This window comes from Arvicanthis niloticus, chromosome 13 (assembly GCF_011762505.2).
Source record: "Arvicanthis niloticus isolate mArvNil1 chromosome 13, mArvNil1.pat.X, whole genome shotgun sequence".
Taxonomy (NCBI): Eukaryota; Metazoa; Chordata; class Mammalia; order Rodentia; family Muridae; genus Arvicanthis; species Arvicanthis niloticus.
This window is the reverse complement of record NC_047670.1, coordinates 29644948-29666274: the sequence shown is the minus strand read 5'-3', so window position 1 is coordinate 29666274 and position 21327 is coordinate 29644948. Positions and strand designations below refer to the sequence as shown.

Here is a 21327-nt window from a genome sequence, read left to right as displayed (position 1 = left end):
CAATCAGCTGGGTTTTAATGTTTATAATTTATTTTTGACAGGTTCTCACTATGTAACCCTGAATGGCCTACATGTATTATAATTTTGAACTTACAGCAATCCTCCTGCCTCTACCTCCAAGTTTCTGACATTACAGGCATTTGCCACTGTACCTGGCTATTAACTGTTCTTTGAGGCTGAACTAGTCTCAGAATATATGTCAATCACACCTAACTACTGAGATGCAGTCTGGGAATCTCAGAAAACAGCAGTTCTTCAACTGTGTTATGCCAAATGAAAATAAAGCAACAAACTACATAAGGCAGAGACATTTCCAGTAAGCTTTAGTCATAGGAGCTACTGTCTTGACAGTGAGAGTTACTTCTGCCATCTTTCTCTGATTGACAGGAAGACCCATGGGGCCAGCCAGGCCAAGCAGAAGAATAGTTGGGGCCACACTGTCTATGAACAGTGAAAAAGATCCAACCCTGGGCTAAGAACGAGCTTGTAACATCACATCCCCAGTTGCTCGCCGGCCCCTCCTCCGCAGCCATGTTTGAATCTCACAGCTCTTCTTTGTAGCATTCACTGCTCTATTCTTACTGTTTAGGCAATCTGTCCTTTCACTCAAGTATAGTTCCCTTCATTCAGTGTCAATCACTGAATCACTGTTTAGCTCATCTTAGTAAGTCTAATTTTTAAGGACATGATCTGGCAGGGTTCCGCAAGCACTTGCCGGATTAAATAAATACCATCCCAGTGTCTTTGTACTTTGAGACACGTGAGCCCTAAATGTTCAATTATGTTGCTGCCTAATAGAAAGATGCTTCTTGTCTTTCCTTGATAGTTTCCAGGATACCTTTGCAATATTTGCAATACTTCCTTTTAATGTTGTATTCAGTGCTTATATTTGACATCTTTATAATAAATTGCGAGGTAAAATTTAACAGGGTGTGTGTGTGTGTGTGTGTGTGTGTGTGTGTGTGTGTGTGTGTGTGTAATTTCTATTTGTTCCATATAGGCAGAAATCAAACATTAATAATCCTTATCACTCTAATTTCCTCTATAATGTAAATACAAATTAACCAAGAACATGCCTTGCAGCCACCCTTTTATGATCAAAGGGGAGAAGCATCAGTCCTGAGGATACTGATGAAAGCACTCCTACCTTCCATGAGTAAGATGGAGAAGTCTTTTAAGATCATGACGGTGCTGGCCAAAACCAGAATGGAAAAGATAAATGTGCACACTGGATCAGCGATTTTGTAGTCAGGCTGGAAAACACAGCAGCCTTGGTTAACTGAGTTCAAACTTTCTATCGAGACGCCCAGTTGATAAAAGAAGTAACGCTCTCTGAATCCTTCTTTTCTCAACCACTCATTGACCTTGCTGACCCTGAACATTCAATTCAAAGGCAGGATGCTTTTTTTCCTGGGAACTCAGTCACCCAAGTTTTAAATTTGCAGTGAGTAAGGAATGGAGGGTATCTGGAAATGTGTTCCTATATATTCTTAAATATTCTCTATATTTACCTGATTTATAGTTTTCAAACTAATTTGAAAACACAGTAGTCATGGAAGGATGTGAAAAGATCATCACACCAGCCAATGCTTTTCAACCATAATTATGACGAGGGGGGAAAACGGTATCATTTATTTCAGCTTTTAAAGCACAAACCAAAGCATGATTCTTGAGCTCTCTCTCTCTCTCTCTCTCTCTCTCTCTCTCTCTCTCTCTCTCTCTCTCTCTCTCCCATCATTTCCTTCTCCCTCACTCTCTCTCTCCCTCTCCCTCTTCTTCCTTACCCCTGCTGATTGATAGTCTTGAAATTAGAGTGAAATATGGACTATTCTGATTATGATGAAGCTCAGTGGAGCGGAAAAGTCTATTCTCTACTTCCTTTAGGAAATGTAACATAAACCTAACCTCTGTGCATGCAGCAACTGGGGTTGTTTTTGAAGGCATTACATGGATTTTATTAGTTACACAGCAAAGAAAGTCATAAATCAAGTTACTTGCCAAATATATTATGGATGCCATGGATAGGCGGGTTACAGCAAAGCTGGGAAAAGTCTGCTATAGATTTCAGATGCTATGTGATGTTCTGGGGTGACATTCTTAGCCTTTTAGATTAGTGAAAGTGAGTGGTTGATTAATGCATTGCAAAGTTTCAATTCTTTTTTATTTAAATAGATTGTTTAATGCAGTATATTCTGATTATAATTTTCCCTCTTCCAACCACCCAAACACATACCCTTTCTTTCTCTTTAGGATATACACAGGCAATAATACTACTAATACTAAGTCTAATACTAATACTAATATTAATACTAATACTAATACTAATTCTAATTCTAATACTAATACTAATACTAATACTAATACTAATATAAACAGAATCAGACAAAACAAACAGAAGAAAAAGAGCCAAAGAAAAAGCTTAAGAAACACGAATAGTTACAGAGACACACACAAGTCTCATAAAAACACAAAATCAGAAGCTATAAAATATATGCAAAGGACCTGTAAAGTTTAAAAAGACAAAAGGCCTGACAAAGCATTATGAGACAGAGAACTTTCAAAAATGCCCTTGATTTCATTCTGTTTTGACATTTACTGATGGGCATGAAGCCTGCCCGTAAGTATGGTTTATATAGCCAGGGAGACTCCATTGGATAATAACTGATTAGAATAACTTTCCATTTGTGAGCAGTTATCAATTGGAAATAGCTTCTGTGTTGGGGGTGGGGCCTTGTGTCTATTCCCCCTCTCAGCCAGACCTGGCAGATCCTATGTGTGTTGCCAAATATATGAGAGTTCATAGTTCCACAGGCCCTACTGTGTTTAGAAGGCCTTGTTTCATTGGAATTCACCATCCCCTCTGGCAAACTCAAACTATTAATCTTTATGATTTTAAACTACCTTTGCCTTTGACTTGAACCTTTTATTTCACTTGAAAAGTTTTTATTTATTTACTAACTTCAAGCATTTACTGTGCATCTCTTCCCCTTTGTGTTCAGATATCTTTTCCTTTTCCTTTTCCTTTTCCTTTTCCTTTTCCTTTTCCTTTTCCTTTTCCTTTTCCTTTTCCCTACATGTTTTCACACTTTAAGAAAAAATACTATCCTCTCCAAATTGGACAATTATAATAGCATAATACAAAGCAGCAGAGCCAAAGACTATTTCTTTTCCGCACTCACTCTGTCCCAAACACATATTGTCAAGAAGTTCTTACGTGTTTAGAATGAGAGACCCTTCTCCATTCTCATTTTCCCCCAGAGTTCTCCTTTGGGGTAAAAGCAGCTCCTCCCACACTGAAAACAATGTCAGCAGGCACATGAATCAAATACTCTACCATTTCCCAGCTAAGCAGCAGGCACAAGTCCCAAACACAGCGAATTGGATTCCCTCCCGAAAAATATGATTCTCAGGGGGCTGGAGAAGATGTCTCAGTGATGAGGAGCAAATGATGCTCTTGCAGAGAATCTGAACTCAGTTCTCAGCACTCACATTAGGACTCTAATAACTCCAGCTGCAGGGGATCCAACTCCTCTTACCTCTGTGGGTACCTGCACTTGTGTTCACATACTCTCTCAGAGACACATTATTGGACATAACTAATAAAGCATACATAAATAAATCTGTAAGAAATATGATTCCTGGCAGTGATAATATGAACAGATAAAATACTTGATCAGACATATTTATCTCAGTAAGATACCTGTAGATACCAAAATGTGCCCGATCTCTACCTTGATTTGTGGCTCTGAGTTCATTCCATACATTCCATTCATTATCCAATAGGTATAACTTAGATCAAGCCAGATATCTCTTCCATTGTTTATAGCTGAAGAAACCCAAGGTGTTCATGTTTCATTGGTTTATCTCTTAATGCCATATCAAGAGGATCTTTCTTGAAAGATTCAGAGCCCAAACAGATGAAGCACCAACAATTGTTTGGGATTCAGGAAAAGACTGAAGTTTCAGGACTTGTTAGTTTTAGCTTTATAAAGTGGTTTGAGTGAGTAAAGACAGGCTGCTAGTATTGGTGGCATTTGAGTCTTTGATGCTGCCTCATCCAGAGAATCACCGTGATCACTAAGCATACTCACCTTAAAGTAGATCACAAGAGCACTAACTAGCACACTGATGCTCTGAAATACATCCCCCAGTGCATGCACAAAGGCTGCTCGGACGCTGGCATTAGCTTGTACATCCTTGTGGTTGTGGCCAAGGTTCCGTTGGTGCAAAATCATAGTTAGTCTGAAAGAGATAACAATGTTCCTGGAACACAGTAAGTTTACATAATGGAGGAATCATCTGTAGCATTTATTACTCAAACTGCCAGGTAATTAAAATAAATTAAGGTATACTGTGTTGGACTTATGTTGGAATATAAGTATATCTTAGAACTTTTCAAAACACTCAAAAGGAATTATTTCAAAAATTCACCACTTTTCTGGAGAATTCACTAACATAATGCTATTCTGTTTCATGGAAAAAGTGATAAGTATTAGTGCTTTCATGAAAATTGAACTTTGATCCAATTAGATGACTGTTGGGTACCCCAAACATGTAAGTTCTACTATTGAAACCCTCAGTATATCTTGTCACTGTGGTTTATATAAGCTTATAGCCTGCTTGAACTATTGACTGTTTGTCTCCCTTTGCAGCTTGCAGAGAGCTCTCTCATCTGTTTCCAAAAGCTGGAATATTTAATTTAATTTGCTTCATTTGAAAGATTATTTAAATCTGAATAATTTCCTAATGGTCAATGCAAAGAATACTGTGTCTGCATATATGCTTATTTATACAGAGACTAAAATCATCTGATAATGGTATAAAGAACTTGTATATATACACGCATATTACAACATATTGCAAAAGTTTAGCATGCATATTACAAGCAAACAGACAAAGAAGGAAACACATCATGTACTTTTAATGTATCTGTTAAATCTCAGGCCATCATTGAAAGCAGAGTCACAGCTCCCCACTAAGATTTGATCATTCCATAATGCAGTTTTCAGATTGTCAGTATTTGGATAGGAATTCACTGTCAACTATAAGTTACCATTCCACATGCCCCAGACAGGCTGGCTGTAAATAGAGCTGCTGAATCTGTTATTTATGTTCATCATGTTGTCATTCATTCTTTAGCTTGTTTTATTTTAAGGTGATGAGGAACACATATTTAGGCATAGTTAAATATTTGCACCACAAACTGGACATCATAATATCTCCCTAGCATACATTTGTGTCAGAGATAGAGAGGATTACACACACACTCACACACACACACACACACAGAGAGAGAGAGAGAGAGAGAGAGAGAGAGAGAGAGAGAGAGAGAGAGAGAGATTTATATTCATATCTACTAAAAATTATCACTATAGTTGACCAGCAGAGAGGTCTAGTTTAGATATATAGCAACTAGGGTGAATTCACAAATTAAGCACAAATATCTTCACTTCAGAGCTCTATCTACAACTTTTACCAAAGACTCTCTTCACAGTTGCTATTAGAACTTTCTGTTCTGGTTTGTGGGTTCCTAAAGAGCAGATTCTTCCCCCCCACCACCACCATTTTAGTCCTGATTTCTCAGTATATTCCTACAACACAGTATCTAGCAGCACATGAAACCCACATTCTCAGCTCCCAGAGTAAACACTCTAGTCACTTTTATCTACAAATAACCATAAGTTTGTTTGCTTGGGAAAGGCAGAACAAACAGTTAATTGTCTTTCTAAGTATGAAAACTACTTGGAATGGTCAATGTTTGAAAGCAATGCAGTAAAAAAGAAATTCTGGGTGCTATCTATTTGTGAAAATCAAGATCCACCCTTAAGGTCCACCAGATTAATAGAGTAATTGACTTGGTTGGTACACCATTTTTGCATAGGATTAACACAACCTACATGACATATGATTCTTTGGAAACTATGAATACTTTCATTCTTCCTAATGACTTTAGGATATACTCTTCTCCTAGTCTCCTAAAGGAAGGTATTATTAAGCCCCCCTTGATGATCATGACATATGTCCTGAGTATTTATCTCCCCGACAAAATAGATTCATGTTTGTCTGTCCACATTCTTTTTCCAAAACAAAGCATCATTTCAAGTTAACTCATAGCACATAGGATCTAGTCAATGACAACAGATCCAAAACCATCATAAGTTTTTAGCCCAGATATTTTGGGTACACACTATGGAGTGAAAATAGAGGTGTCTAAATGGAATACTCCTCCAATAACCTGAGGACACCTTTTCAAATCATATAAGCTAGTATATCTATCAATGTCAGTACTATTTTATTTCTTCAACCACTGTCAAGACTTTGATGTCAAATCTACCTTATAATATGCATCAGTTTGTACTGGAAGATGATGATGATGATGATGATGATGTGTGTGTGTGTGTGTGTGTGTGAATTTTTACATAAAATTTGCCAGTTAAATATCCCTAATTTGACTATTCAAAATGTTTAAAAATACTCCAAGGTACAGAATTTTGTGCATAAAACATATTCCAAAGTCTTGGGTTTCAGGTCAGGTTAGGTTGTGTATCACAGATGCTTGATCTATATATGATTTTCAATTAACTGAATTAATGAAGTACCACAATTCTTTGGGAATTTAAAATAACATAAATTCATTATATTACAGTTCTGGGGGTGAGATGTCTAAAGTAAGCTTCAAGGACTGAGCTCCTTCTGTAGGCACCTGTGGAGAAGATTTTTCTCCCCTAACAGCTTTTCATGCAGTAGCATGTTACAAAGATAAAATAGACTTTGGGAGTAACTGGAACCCACTAGGACCCAGGAAGTCACTCCTGGCCCAGAGCACTGGTTCCTCCCGGTCTGGGCCCAAACACTGAGTAGATCCCAGGTGGCAGCTCTGCCCCCAATCTCAAAGAACCCAGAAGAACCCAAGGACACACTTGCAGAATAGTTGACTGATTATATTTGCCAAGACAGAGTAATCAGCCCTTAATAATTCTGCATCACTAGGTCTGTCAGATGATCCTGAGCCAGAAGGCTGAAGATTGGATGCTCCAACATTTTGTAGTATAGGGGCTTTCCAGGTGTTTAGTGGTCTCTATAAATTGGCTAAGTTTTAGAAGCTATGCTTTGTGCTTCCCATAATTTCAGTTAACTCAGTCATTCTGGATTTCTGACGGGGTTGAAAACTTAAAGTCTCATAGCCAATACCAGCTATTTACTTTGAGAGAAAAGATTTGAGAGATGATATTTCAGTTGACATTCATTCTAAAGCCAAAAAAAAGCCAGGTTCAGAACTAAATGTTTTAGTTAGGAGAGATGATAGAGGTTCTGGTTAGTCAACAAAATGATGGACTGGATATTAGGTGTATCTTGTACCTTAGTGACACCAATTGATATAGTTATGCTCTGATTGTATTTAGAGAGAAAAGTTTTATTTTAACAGAAAGGGTGATATGTAGGAGGAGCTAAGGTGGGAGGAGTACAGAGAGGAGGAGTAAGGAGAGAAGAAGGAAAAGGAAAGGAGGTGCTAGGTGACGAGAGAGAGCGAGACAGACACAGAGAGACAGAGAGCGAGAGAGAGAGGAGAGAGAGGAGGAAGGAAGATTGAGGCAGATGTTTGAGTGTCTCCGCCAGTTAAAGATAGTTGATATATCTAGATTGGGTATTGGGTTACACTTCTGATTGATATTGAGTATTACCAAACTTATAAAGCCTTTGATTAACATTAAAAGAATTGTATAAAAGCAAAAAGGAGAAGGGGTATGGGAAAGGGGTTGTCTAGAAAGGGAAAATGTGGACAGGGGATGGCATCTGAAATGTAAATAAAATATCCAATAAAAAATTTAAAAAATAGACTTTATTGGGGAAGAAACCTCTCTATTTTTTATTTTGTTGAATACACAAAGGTGAAGAGCACTTTATAAAGATATTTCAAAAGCTAACAAATGCAGCATCCATGAGACAGTAAATAATTTCTAAGGTCTCTGTCAACTCAGCAATCTGAGAACTCATTATGTACTTACCTAACAAACATTGAGCCATTTGGAAGCCACATCCCATGGGGTCATCAACACATACAAGAAAGCAGAGTGGACGGAAGCTCAATTCTAAAGCCATGCCTCTAGATTTGAATCCTAATTCTTCACTGTCTGTTTAACATGGCTGAGTTTCCTTTTCATAGTCTGTGGGTTTGAAGGACTGTGAAATTCAGTTCGATATGTATATCACATGATCTTTTTCCAGTTTTTGGTGTGTTGCTAACTTTCAAATATAACTATCAGAAGGAATGTTTTAAAACTCCTTAATCTTTAGTGACCAACATTATTTTCTTTCTTAGTGGCACTCAAATGTCGGAATGTTAGCATCCTCCTGACACAGGGGATTTATTTCTAAATCTTTCTCTAGGTAAGAGTGGAGACAAGCACTCAGACACTCAGCATGGTATGACTTACACAACATTGGCTGCCACTGCACAGCCTGAAACAATGATCATGATGCCTGCTTGGATCTGGTAATCAGGATACAAGAGGCGCTCACAGGCAAGGTACACCAGCACACCAGTCACCACCCAGATGCAAAGGACAGACAGCAGGGCACCGAGGACCTCTGGAAGTCAAATTCACAGAAAGCAACATGAATATCACCTTCACATCCGCCCCTCCCCATGCAAAAGTCATAGACTTTTAGATTCCTCCTCCCCCACCACCCATGAAAATGGCTTCATATTGTTTTTTGGTTTTTTTTTTTTTCAGTGATTCATGAAGCAGATGAATGAATGGATTTGAGAGCCGAGATGAGGCACTTTAGCATTGCATCCATAAAACACGAGCATCAAAATTCATTAGGTTCCCTATTACTGGGTAATTTTCAGCAAATTTTTAGAACATATTAATTGCTGTCTGCCCTCCCTGTTCTCCTTGGGGATTTTAATTTACACAGGTGCTAAAATGATGAAAACTTATTAGGGAGGAATGAAATAATGAGATCCGACGAGTAAAATGTGTTTAGAAACTCTTAATTTCAACATAAAACATTTACAACTTGCCAGCACTGGCACCTTTAGAGGAATAAGCTAGTAAAAAAGGAAAGCGTCAGAGTGTACTTTACGGAAATGGGTTTCATTTGCCAACCCGACATATTGTAAACACAGAGTCAGACTCAAGGGCTTCTCAGCGCTCCAAAACTGCTCTTTAAGAGCAATCGCGAGGAAAAGAAACATCAAAAAGGAAACATTTGCATTAATATTTGAAGATCAGGGAGATCTCAATGTGCTTGTTTAAGAAAGAAAGCACTTCGGAGCACATGGGCATCCCTTAATACCTCACCTTGTTCTTTCACTCAACCTTGTAGATAGACTTTAAAAACCCACAAGGGTCTAGGGAGATCCTGTGAGCCACTGGTCAGGCAAAGTCCAATACATTATTTTCTACTCCCTGTCCTGGTTTCATTCTGGTGCTGTAAGAAACACCAACCTAGGAGAGGAACGGGTTTGTTTACCTTAACTTCCAGGCCACAAACTATCGTGGAAGCAAGTCAAGTCCAGAACTTAAGGAAGAATTTCAACAAGAAACCATAGAGGGATGATGCTTAGTGGTTTATGCTTAACTAGACTTTTTATACAGAAGAAGAACACTAGCCTAAGGAATGGTGCCACCCACATTAGGCAGGGTCCACCCAGAGCAATCAAGACTATCCTCCTCAGGTATGTCTGCAGGCCAATCTGATCTGGGCAATCCCTTAGTTGAGAGTTTCTTCTCAGGTGACTGTAGGCTGTATCAAGACAATTAACACCAACTATGACACTCCCTTTACAATATTCTTATGTATTAGAACCTGTTAAAGCAGAATTATCTACTATAACCCACCATGTGGCTATTGCTTCTCTAACTTTGGTCACTTATATACAATCATCATTTTTTTGCTATATTCATATACTACTTATCTCAGTCATTTTATATTTTTCTCACATGAACTCACTTATGCTTAGCTTCTTCCTAAACAAAATTATGCATAAAATTGCAAGTTTGATGTTCTACTTTATGTTTCATGCATAATAGAATGTGTATGAGGTTATTGTCCATGCAACACTCCAAACATCTGACAGACCATCTATGGAACTTTTTTACATAATAGGAAGTTCTGATGCAGATATTTAGGACTTGACTACAAGTATCAGACCCATATGGTTTACCCGTGACTGCCTATGTGGCTTTATACAGTAAGGGTTTCTTAACTATATAAGACAGACTTTTAAAATACCATATGAATACAAGTTGACATGGGTTGTGGCTTGAATTCTGTCCCTCAAAGATCTGTATGTAAAAATGCTATTCATCAGCAATTCATATTGTCACCTTATTTGAAAATAGGGTGTTTCCACATGACTAGTTAAGATGCAGTCATTTTGGCATAAGGCATTTCTGTATTCAAATATGTCAAGTTGGCTTATTCTATGGGGAAATGTGGGAATAGATGTGCATAGAGAGAGAGAGAGAGAGTGCAGGACAATATAAAAATTAAAGCAGAAATATTTAAGCTAAGGAACGCCAAAGACTGTCAGCAAATGACCACTAGCTGGCCTGAGAGAGGTATGGGGCAGGTTTTCACTGACAGATGTCAGAAGAACCCAACCTCATTCATGCCTTTATCACACACTTCTGCTTCTCTAGACCTCTAAGACACCCAATGTCTCTGAGCCATCCAGTTGGAACCATGCTGTTAAAGCAACTCAGGGAAACTAACGGAACATTAGACAACCTCTCGAGAATTACTAATTAGTCTTAAGACTCCCTTTGCCCAATTAATGAGAATCCACCTTTAAAGATTCTTCTTAGCTAGAAACAGAGACCAGATCTAAAACGGGATATTCAAGTTTAGCATGTCTCCCTCTATGCCCATGTTTAGAAATATATACAAAGAGAAGGGCTGGGACAATAAAGCCCTCACACCAAGTTTAAGGATCAACAGTCAGATCCAAACATTGGTCAGAGTAAGTGATACCATGGTACTATATGGTTTCCAAGAAAATAACCAAGTGATTGGCTAGATTGGGCTGTGGATTCACGGGGCCCACCACTGTCTATGGTACTTTTTCACATGATAGCCACTAATACTATGCAGGCACTGAGTTAGACATTAGATAAAATCAAAAATATTGTTATTAAGTCATCCTAGCTATATTTAAAGTTCTCAATATTTACATCACATTTACATTGTATTTCAAAAATATTTTGCCTAATAGCAGAGAGTTTTTATTGAACATTCTTGGTCTTTTAGAATATTAGGGGCTCATAGATTTCCATGGTTGATGGCACAGAGTCTAAGCAAAGATGCAAAGTTCTGAGTCTAGCCTATCTTAAAAAGGAAACTTCCTAGTGAAACAAAACAGTTCTAACAGTACTAGGAAGTGTTGACTACATGTACAAATTTGTGCCAAAAAAATGCAGAGAGTTCAACGAAACTCACACGGCTTCCAGGGGCACTTTGTTCACGAACAAGAATAAGAGTTCTCTAAGCTCCATCTCAGAAACTTTCTGTGGCTGTTTATTTCTCTCTGACTGTTGAAGGGAAGCGAATCCAGAACACCTGCACTGATAAATTGCTTAGCATGAAGAACAGAGTTTCCTTGTACTCTAATCTCGAAAACCTATGGTTCACATTGTCATTGAAGGAGTTGTGGTTTGTGGCCACCAACATCTTTCCCTGTGAAGGCTGGCCGTGAGGATTACCTGAATGCTGCCATCAGCCCTCCTTTGCCTTGGCTCCTCAGCACGTGTGAAGTCACAGAGTTGTAGCTATATGATTCCAAGGCTGGCACTAAATATTCCAACAGAAATTCCTGCAACTGATGTAAGAAGCCACAGAGATGGGAAACAGTGCAGCAGTGTGTGTGTGTGTGTGTGTGTGTGTGTGTGTGTGTGTGTGTGTGTTTGTTTGTGTGTGTGTGTGTGTGTGTGTGAGAGAGAGAGAGAGAGAGAGAGAGAGAGAGAGAGAGAGAGAATATAGTAAAGACCCATAGTAAACCCTTCCCAGAGACTGAACACTTCTCATAGCTCTGGCTACTTTCTTGGCAAGAACAGGCAGTCACTCAGTGAAAGAAGCTCTGAGAAAAGACAAGAGTGAGTTTTATTCCCTCCCTTTGTTTCTTGCCATCATCTTTGTCTCCTTCATTGCTATTGATGATTAAATGAACAAGGATTCAGCTGAGGTGAGCATTCACTGCATGGCTATCTTGGTGTATTTTCTGCTGCTATAACAAACTACTAGAGAATAGGTCACTTATAATGAAAAAAGGTGGGTTTTTTTTTTTCCTCATAGTTCTGGATCCTGGGAAGTACAAGGACCCAAGGTTCTTGAAGTTGGCAAACATTCTATGCCACATCATAACATGATAGAAAAACAAGCAAGTGTGTGTGAAGAAAGGGAAATAAATGATGCTGACTGCCTCCTTCTTCCCAGGATCCCACTCCCACAATAACAACATTGACCCACAAATGAGAGCAAAAATTTCATGACTTAAAAAAGTCCTATCTCAAGACCACCTGAACAGTCATTAAATTCCAACCTGAGATTCAAAGGCAGCATTCAGATCTTAGGAATGACTATGTGTGTGAGTGAGGAAGCCCATATTTTATGCCTGACCCCCTACGGACAATTACAAAACCTTGGTACTCCCTTGGACATTAATTTGTAATGTGGCAGATGCTCTTCCTTCATCCTTTCTTGGAAGGATGTAGAGTAACTGAAAGAATCATCTCCAAGTTGTTACTACACAGAGACTCTGGGGACATGGTGGCTGCTATCATGGTACAGCTATTCCTGTTGTCCCATGGGAGAGGAGATACCTCCATTAATCGTGCTGTCAGCTGAATTAATGTAGAGAGCTCGAATTCCCACATGGTTATTTTATCCTGAGCATGAGACTTGGAGTCCAGAGGGAATTATTGGACAAGACTTTGCTCTTTACCTTCCTTTCTTTCCCAAGCTCTATTTGACTCTTTGTCGTTATTCATTCACTACTGCACAGTCAGAGGATTTTACCTGCTCGGTACCACCCAAATGTCAGCCGCTTGGAAGGGGGCCTTGATGATAACCACAAAGAAAAGAGACTGAGCAGGAAACTAGTCAGGTCAATTAAGAGATGAGCAGCATCCGTGAGAACAGCCAGACTCCCAGCAACACGTCCACCTGTGAGATGCACAAATCACACTGGGTAAAAAAAGGCTCAGAATGCAATCAGAGTCATGTGCATATTAAACATAGTTCACTCATACAACTTGAGAAGAAAGAAAGGTATTGAATTTAAATTAACCCACCTCTTTTTCCCAATTTGTAAAATAACTGAGACCCTAACAGTAAATAAATTCAAACATGCAAACATGAATGTTCAGGGAGTCATTTCTGAGGCTGTGGACGTACAGAGATAGGAATTATGGCGCATCTCAATTAGGCTAAGCAGAAAGCCTCAGGAATGAGCCTACAAGTACATATGGCTATAGAGGCATTGGCTAGATTCACAGGGTGTCATAACCCAGTCTGTAGACTTGAACTTCTACCTGGAAAGCAGCATTGCAGTCTGGCTCACCGGCTTGTTATTTGTAATTTTACCATAGCCTTCAGTGCTAACCTTTGTTGTGCTGAATTATACTACCTAGCTGCACTAAAGATCTGTGTTATAAATAGTGGGAGAGCAGAGCAGAACGGAAAAATGGAAGCACTATCCAGTGGACATACCGAAGGCATGAACAATCTGATAAAGCATAAGATAGAGAAACACAGGCATACAGGGCCACCTTGATTTTCTGAGCATTGGTGATGTTCCTCCGCCTTCCCTCTGTCTCTCCTTTGAAAACACCTCCAGCCTCCAGAAGACAAATTAAAGAAGTGTTGTGTCCTTTCTTCCTGAACAGGGCTTGTTTGAGAGCCATAACCTCTATTGCTCTCCCTACCTCTTTCCAGCAAAGAGCGTGTGCTGACTGATGAGTCGTCCCTGCTACTGTTTATTGCCTTGTGTACTACAAAAACAGCAGAGACTGTCAGTCATCAGACCCTCCATCATCAGACTCACCTTGTCTCGCCTAATGATTAAAAAAAATTGCATAGATGGTTCATAATTGCAATAATCCCCACAGACCGGTGGCTCGAGCTGTACTTAATAACTGGTTTGTCAAAGTTTAATGGTCTGAAGCAAAGTAGTCTTCAGGCTTGTTACTGAGCTGTCGGTGCAAAAATCAGAATGATTCATTAGCCAAAAGGCAACATTTTGCTAACAAATCAGCTGTCCTTCCAATTATCCTCTAATGTTCCTCTATCTGCCAGACTCGGTCCTGATAATAAAGCTGTGTTAATAATGCATTATTTCTTGCCTGGAGAATGACTACATGCAGATAAGCAGCATGCTGCAATTTCAGCCATGAATGATGAGGATTCTCTGTGCCATGCTGAAATTGCCCGCTAAGTTAAGGGAAGAAAAAGTCTCAGAGAAATTCTTTAGCAGGCTCAGCTGGCGAGGAAGTAACTGAAAAAGGAGCTTGCTTTAGAAGAATCATGGTAATGTGGAGACCTGGGACCCCACAATCATTTCCCAACCATCAGAGCTGGTAATAGGAACTATCCAGAAAAGTGTAGGCACTGCTGAAGGATGCAGAGTAAACTGTTTTCAAGAGGTAGCAAGTGCATTTGCTTCTGAAAGCATGGGGCATTTTTGTCCATTAATTCAACCATCCAGCCAGCACTTATTGAGCCCTTGCTGTGCAAGGTAGCATGAGCAAAGTACACAAAGATAAACAAATTACAACCCCTTTCTTCAGTGATCTCCTAACACTGCACTGAAGACTTGCTACTGGAATGGGATCTGAGAACACTGTGCTCTTCGGGAACTTTTCAAAGAAGGACTGAGAGTTATCAAGAAAATTGTGGGTTTTCATGATAAACAGGAACATGGAAAAAGAAATAAAAGAATTTGGCACTTTGCTGTAAAAAAAAAAAAAAGAAGATGGTGCATATCCAATGAGTATGGAAAATGCGATTGAAAAGGAGGTTGAAGGCTAGCCTCCTGGCTAAGGAGATCTCCTTAGGATTTTCAGGCAATGCCAATGAATGTTTAGATTTGTGTTTGAGAGAGAGAGAGAGATCTTTGTTACCAGTATACAGGCTTACTTGGAGAGAAAAGACATTGATGATTAAAAGCACATGGATCTGGAAGGCATTATATGATAAAACTCAGAGAGACAAATATCACATGATGCTTCTCATACATTGATCCTAGCTTTGACTGTGTGTGTGTGCATGTGTGTGTGTGTGTAAATATGTTCACGTATAATTGTGCACATGCTATGAAAGTAGAAATGAGACCCTGAGATGAGAAAAAAAGAATTGTCATGGAAAGGGAAGAGAGTGATACAACACACAGGACAAGAAAGTTGATAGAAGAATATGAAGGTAGAAGGAAGGGGAAACAGGGAACAGAAGCAAGAACATAAAGGGAGAACAGTGGAATAAACAAAAAATAATGTTTCAGAATATCATAATAAAACCTCATAGTTTGTATGCTAATTTAGAAATCCCACACAACAATAATTGCTGAAGAGAACTATGGCGAATGTGTGAAGCAGCGTGTTGTCAGTTCTATTTCTAGCCATGGAAAGATGTGTGCAGAATGTGCTTGTGGCAAGGGAGCACAGGCACAGAGAGGTCTCAGCCTGAAAACAGATCACATGGGCCCTGCCTGCAGAATATTGGGCCTGCATCTCCTAGACATGGAACCCCTTGAATTTAAACAGTTGGCTTTAAATTCCAAATGGCATTTTCCATGAAGGAAGAGATGTGTTGGCTGAGAAAAAAAATAATGGTTCACCTGATGAAAATACCTTTTGTGGGGTTTGAATGAGAATACAGCCATGGGTTCATATATTTAAGTGCTTAGTCCCCAGTGATGGAACTGTTTGTGAAGGATTAGGAGGTGTGGCTTTGGTGGAGGAGATGTGTCACTGAAGGTGGGCTTTGAGATTTCAAAAGTCTACACCATTCCCAATTACATCTCTCTGCCTTATACGTATGTCTCAAGATATGAGCTCTCAGCTACTGCTCCAGCATTACCTGCTTGAATGCTACCATGCTCTTTGCCACGATCTTTCTGAATTCAAACTCTCTGAAACTGTCAACCCTAAGTAAACTCATTCTACAAATCGCCTTGGCCATGGTGTCTTATCATAGCAATAGAAAAGTAACCAAGAGAGCCTTGTATCCACTACTGAGCTACACTCTTATACACCGTTAATTCATATATAAGAATGACTTACCTATCTTATGAGTAGCATTTTATTACATTGTATTATCTAATATTATGATGTGTCCAAATCTTCAGTTATTATTTAGCAAGTATTTTAAATGTACCATAGTTTTGGGGATCTTGTTTTAAAATTTCTCAATAGCAGGAACCACAAAAATTATCTATAACCTGAATTGGGGGTGACAGCCACAGGAGGTGTTAGATGGAGAAATAGAAGGGCATGATGCAGATTCGATGCTCATATATAAGGTTCTCAGAGAGTAAAGTTTTTAAACCAAAAATATTTATGACCCATGTCACTGAGGTGTCATAACTACAGAACAAAGCAAGTAAAAATCTAGTAATCAAACATGTAAGAATCACGCATTACAGCTACATCCTTCTCTTAGTTAGACAGAAATTCTCACTCTCAAATGTGTGTTTCTTCAGCCTGCTCCAGCTCTGCATCACTGCCTGGCAAAAATCATCTTACCCCATCCTTATATAACACTGAACATGGTACCCCAGATGCCTCTCCCTGCCTACTCTCAATTGCTTCCAGCAATGACGCACTTAGGCTTATTTTCCGAGTTCTCTGTGTCTTCATTTTATCTTTTCAAGTACAGATATGCGTTCATATCTACCACATAAGCCCCATTTTATGGCCTTTGCACAGTGAAGAATGTTTACAAGCCACAAAACAGTTAAGTTTGACAGCTCCAAAGGCCCATAAGTGGGCTCACTGTGCCTATCTCCTTCATTTCTCAGTCCCTCTACCACTCTGCTCAGCACACTGTGGCAGTCCTCTTCCCAAAATGTAGCCCGATGGCCCGATTCTCTCCTACTCTAATGAGCAGTTATAAAGCAAGCTCTGCAAAAGAACCCAGTTCCCCGGCCGAACTCCCAATTACCATTCTAGCTGTGTCTTCAACAGACTCTCCTTAGGTATTCTCCTTCAGGTCTAAGTCATAAAAGCTTAATCTGAATTAGATTAAACAACGGGCAGGTTTTAAGTTATTGGCTCCTGTGAATGAATCTGGGGATAATTGAGCAGGTGTGTCCTAAGGATCAAGATGTTACTAAAGCAGGTTGCTGAAGGCAGGTAAGACAGAGATGGAGCTCTGGAAGCTGCGGGACTGCATCATTCCACATTAATATTTTTAGAGGAAAGACACTAAGTTTTTATTCAATCTCTTCACATAGAGGCAAGAGATACTTCAAGCATCAGGTCCTTAGGCCAAGAGGATGGATAAGTCTTGTAGTCATTTTGGACAACAAAAGCAAACTGAACAGAAGTGTCTGTCTCCTTTAAGCTGTTGTGCCTGAATCTCTGTAGGTATCATTCCTTGTCCTGTTTCAGACATACCCATAGAAATATTTGAAGAAAGAGCCTGATAGTTGTGACCTCTCCGACCACAGGCATAAATAATAAGCTGTTTGGTTTTGTTATTTTTATTTATTGATTTAACCAATTTTTTAAATTTACATACAACTACATCACTTTCAGTGTTCTATCAAAAAGGACTTTCTCATTTCATTTAGGAACCTCCTAGTTCTTCCTTTGAGGCCTTCTTCAGAGTCCATGCCCTGAAAAAGAACCTTTAGACTCCCCTAAGAGGTCTTGAGAGTAATCATTCCTCTATTTGACTTCAGGGAATAGGTGTGCTGTGGACTGAGATCTTGAGTGATGGCTGAGCTTTGATGAGAATGAAGACTTTGGTATTTAAATAAAAAGGTGAAAGCTCCTGAGACCCTAAAGCATAGGATCACTTCTCAGAAAATGAATAATCTCTTTGAGTTAGAACTGAATAAGGATGTGGCAAGAGAAAAATATTACTAATTTATAAGGCAGATTGATTGTGGAATATCTGAAAAGATACTTCACAGAAAGAATTTTCTTTTCTTTTGTCTCAGATGTCCAGAATTTCTATTATATTGATCACATTTCATTTGGGAGAGTGAAGTGGGGTCTAGCGTAGAAGCAGCTTCTGAACCAGCCTCTTCCCGCTACTCATGCTCTTGTTGGATTAGCCTCGTGCTCAACTGCATTTCAACCAAATGGAAAATGCTGAAGACTTTTGAAGATGGATAGAAGTGGCCTGATGGGAGGCATGAGAAGAACAATAATCAGCTTGATGCTGACATGGCTCAAAACTCAGCAGGTTTCAGTCAGGATCCATTATATTCCTTTACTGGTGAGATTGCATGTGACTTTAAGAGTCAGAGTAGAACTCACACACTTGGATATATAGGAATAGGAAGAGAGCCATGTGGATAGCTTCCCATACCTATCTCACATGGAGTATTTTGAAACAAAAACGGCAAATAACAAATAAAGAATATTAGAAGTAATGAACAAAATGAAGGCTCCACATGACACAACCTCTTGCTACACAGGATGGAAAAGGGAAAGAGTTAGTTCCTCTGTGATCAGGAGCAAGACAAGGAACTCACTTTTGCCACTTCTATTTGGTGTGTTCTGAAGGCCATAGCTGGAGCAAATAAACAAGACAAAGAACTAGAAAACATTATAACAGGAAATAAAGGGTGGACATTTTCTATTTGTATAAAACATCATCTATTTATCTAAGTATACTGTAAGTGTATATGTATATATACACATGTGTGCACATGTATGTATTGTGCCATCTATCTGTGTGTGTGCTTCTGTACGTACTTTTGTGAGATATCGGTACATTTCCAAGAAGATGCTCTAGATTGGAACTGCCTATTGTCTGCAGCGGATTGTTTTGCAACTCCATCAAACTTTTGATCTCTTTCCTCAAAAGATATAGCAGTTGGCAGAGAAATTGTGTGGTACTTATTCTCCTTATAAACTCAGAGTAAAGTGCTGTATCAATGCTGTGGTTGTTTTGGATTTAACAGATCTATGGTTTTTACCTGATTTTCAAAACCTGTAAATGTGCACATATGAGAAGAGTCCAAAGATAGAAGAAAAACATCTTATTCTGGTAGCTAAAAAATACAGTGGAAGAAGGAGCTAGGGAGAGCGTATTTTCTTCTATTTGCCTGTTTCCATTCATATCAGCTTCCCTCTAGGTAACAGAATGGAAGGGAGGCCCCTAAGACACTAGTAATAGTGTTCCAGGTAATGGGTAACAGAATTGTAAAAGTAATAATGGCCCCATATACATGAAACTTAGTTTCCTTTTACATATTTAGAGAAAAATGAGATAACATTTCATTCCAAAATCTTCAAGCTGAGCAACTTAGATAGAAGGCCATCATGTCCCAGTGTCTGACAATAATTTTAAAATTTCCTAGTAGTTGAATGGTTTTAGAAAAAAATATAGAAGAGAAAAAAATACTGAAGAAGCAGAAATTTTGAGTTTACCAATGAATGAGACAAAAGCTAAAATATATACCAAAAAAGTACTTAAAAAATTCTCTAGAAGAGATGATTACAAGCTGTATGGTTTATTTATTAAAATGAAATTATTAAATCTCAGCTTTCCATATTAGCATGTGTGGCTGTGACTCAAAAATCTTAGAAAAACACCAAAATAGAAAACTACCACTAAATTTATTATTAATAAATATTTATAATTTCTATTAACTTACACACCAATAAACTCATAATTATATTGAATGAGAACAGAGTGAGTCTTATTTTTAATTAAAACCACAAAAATTAATAACCATTTACTTTTCTTCTAAATAGACAATACAACAGACACTATAATATTTAAATCTACATTAATTATGTTACTGTTATAGGATAGGAACTCAGATCGATAAACAACCTTAGAAACACACTTTGATACTTATAAAAGATAAATGAAAAATAAAAATATATTGAATATCAATGGAAAATAATTATGCCATGATATTGGAAACTTTTTTAAATGGTTAGAAAAGGGACTTTTGTTCTTGTAGAATGCAAAACATCTAATTTTACATTGATGTTAAAATCACATGCAAAAAGCAGAAGAAAATGCATTAAAAAGTATTTATTCTCTCAGTAGGTGGAGATTACCAAGTTTAAAAAAAAAAAAAAAGCTCAGGGTGAAAGTTTTATAGTTGCCTATATTTGAAACCTAAACTACCTTAAATTTAAGTTTCTGAAGTCAAAACACAAATGGAAAGGCAATCAATAAACTAAAAATATAGTTATAAATGCTATAGACCAGAATTAACATCCCAACACTTCAGGAGCTCCCAAAGATCAATAAAATAATTTGCAAAATTCTCAACTAAGAAGGTAATACAAAAGAAGGAGGGGGTACATCAGAGAAGTAAACATGTCTGACTAATAAGTGTGTGAACGATGCTAAGAATTGAAGCAATGAATACTAAAGCACTGATATCTACATCAGCAAAGACTTTATGAGTGTGAATGTATGTGTGTGCGTGTGTACACGAATGCATGTGCATGTGTACGTATGCATGCCTGTGGAGTTCGGAAGAGAGTATCAGACCCTCTAAAGCTGTAATTACAGGTAGATATGAGTTGCCCAATGTGGGTGCTGAGAACTGAACTCAGGTTCTCTGAAAGAACAGCAAGTGCTCTTAACCACCGAACTCTTCCTGTCTAGTCACAACAAAGATTTTTAAAGAGTTGGGTGGAAAATCATTTTTATGAGGAGCTTCCATACTGATGAATCATTTCAAGTGTCTGGATATAGGTTTGACAGAATGATTCAAGAAATAAAAAAATATTCTTGTCTTTCAACCAAGTATTTCAATTATTTCCAGTTTTAGAATCCCTTTCAAAGGATAACCAGAACAGTAGGCAGATTTTTATTAAGATTTTCTTCATTGTAGTATAATGCAGAAGCAGAAAAATATCCCTAAATTTCCTAACAGTAGAGAAATAGTTATATGAATTACAGTGGAGTATATTCTTTGGGCACAAAAATATCTTTAAAGAATATTTGATACAATAGACAAGAGCATTCAACAAGGTCCAAGTTACGTAAAAGAAAAGAAAGATATACTGTAGGAAATAACCTATGGCATTATTAGAGGCTTTCATTTAATTTAAATGTGACATAATAATAGATTTTACTTTTCTTCTATTTTCCAACTTGACTATTAGATGCCTATTGTCATTC

The 21327-nt window shown here is 38.3% G+C and overlaps 1 protein-coding gene across 1 annotated transcript in view; it reads right to left on the bottom strand.

Moving 5' to 3' along the window:
- The window catches only part of Slc30a8 (solute carrier family 30 member 8), a 36191-nt gene that overhangs the window by 3568 nt on the left and 11296 nt on the right, over nt 1-21327 (bottom strand). Inside the window, exons 4-7 of the mRNA XM_034517216.2 lie at nt 13024-13170; nt 8436-8589; nt 4092-4242; nt 1148-1253 (exon numbers count right to left, since the gene is read on the bottom strand). Coding sequence (XP_034373107.1) covers nt 1148-1253; nt 4092-4242; nt 8436-8589; nt 13024-13170 — 558 coding nt within the window. The remainder of the gene's footprint in view (nt 1-1147; nt 1254-4091; nt 4243-8435; nt 8590-13023; nt 13171-21327) is intronic.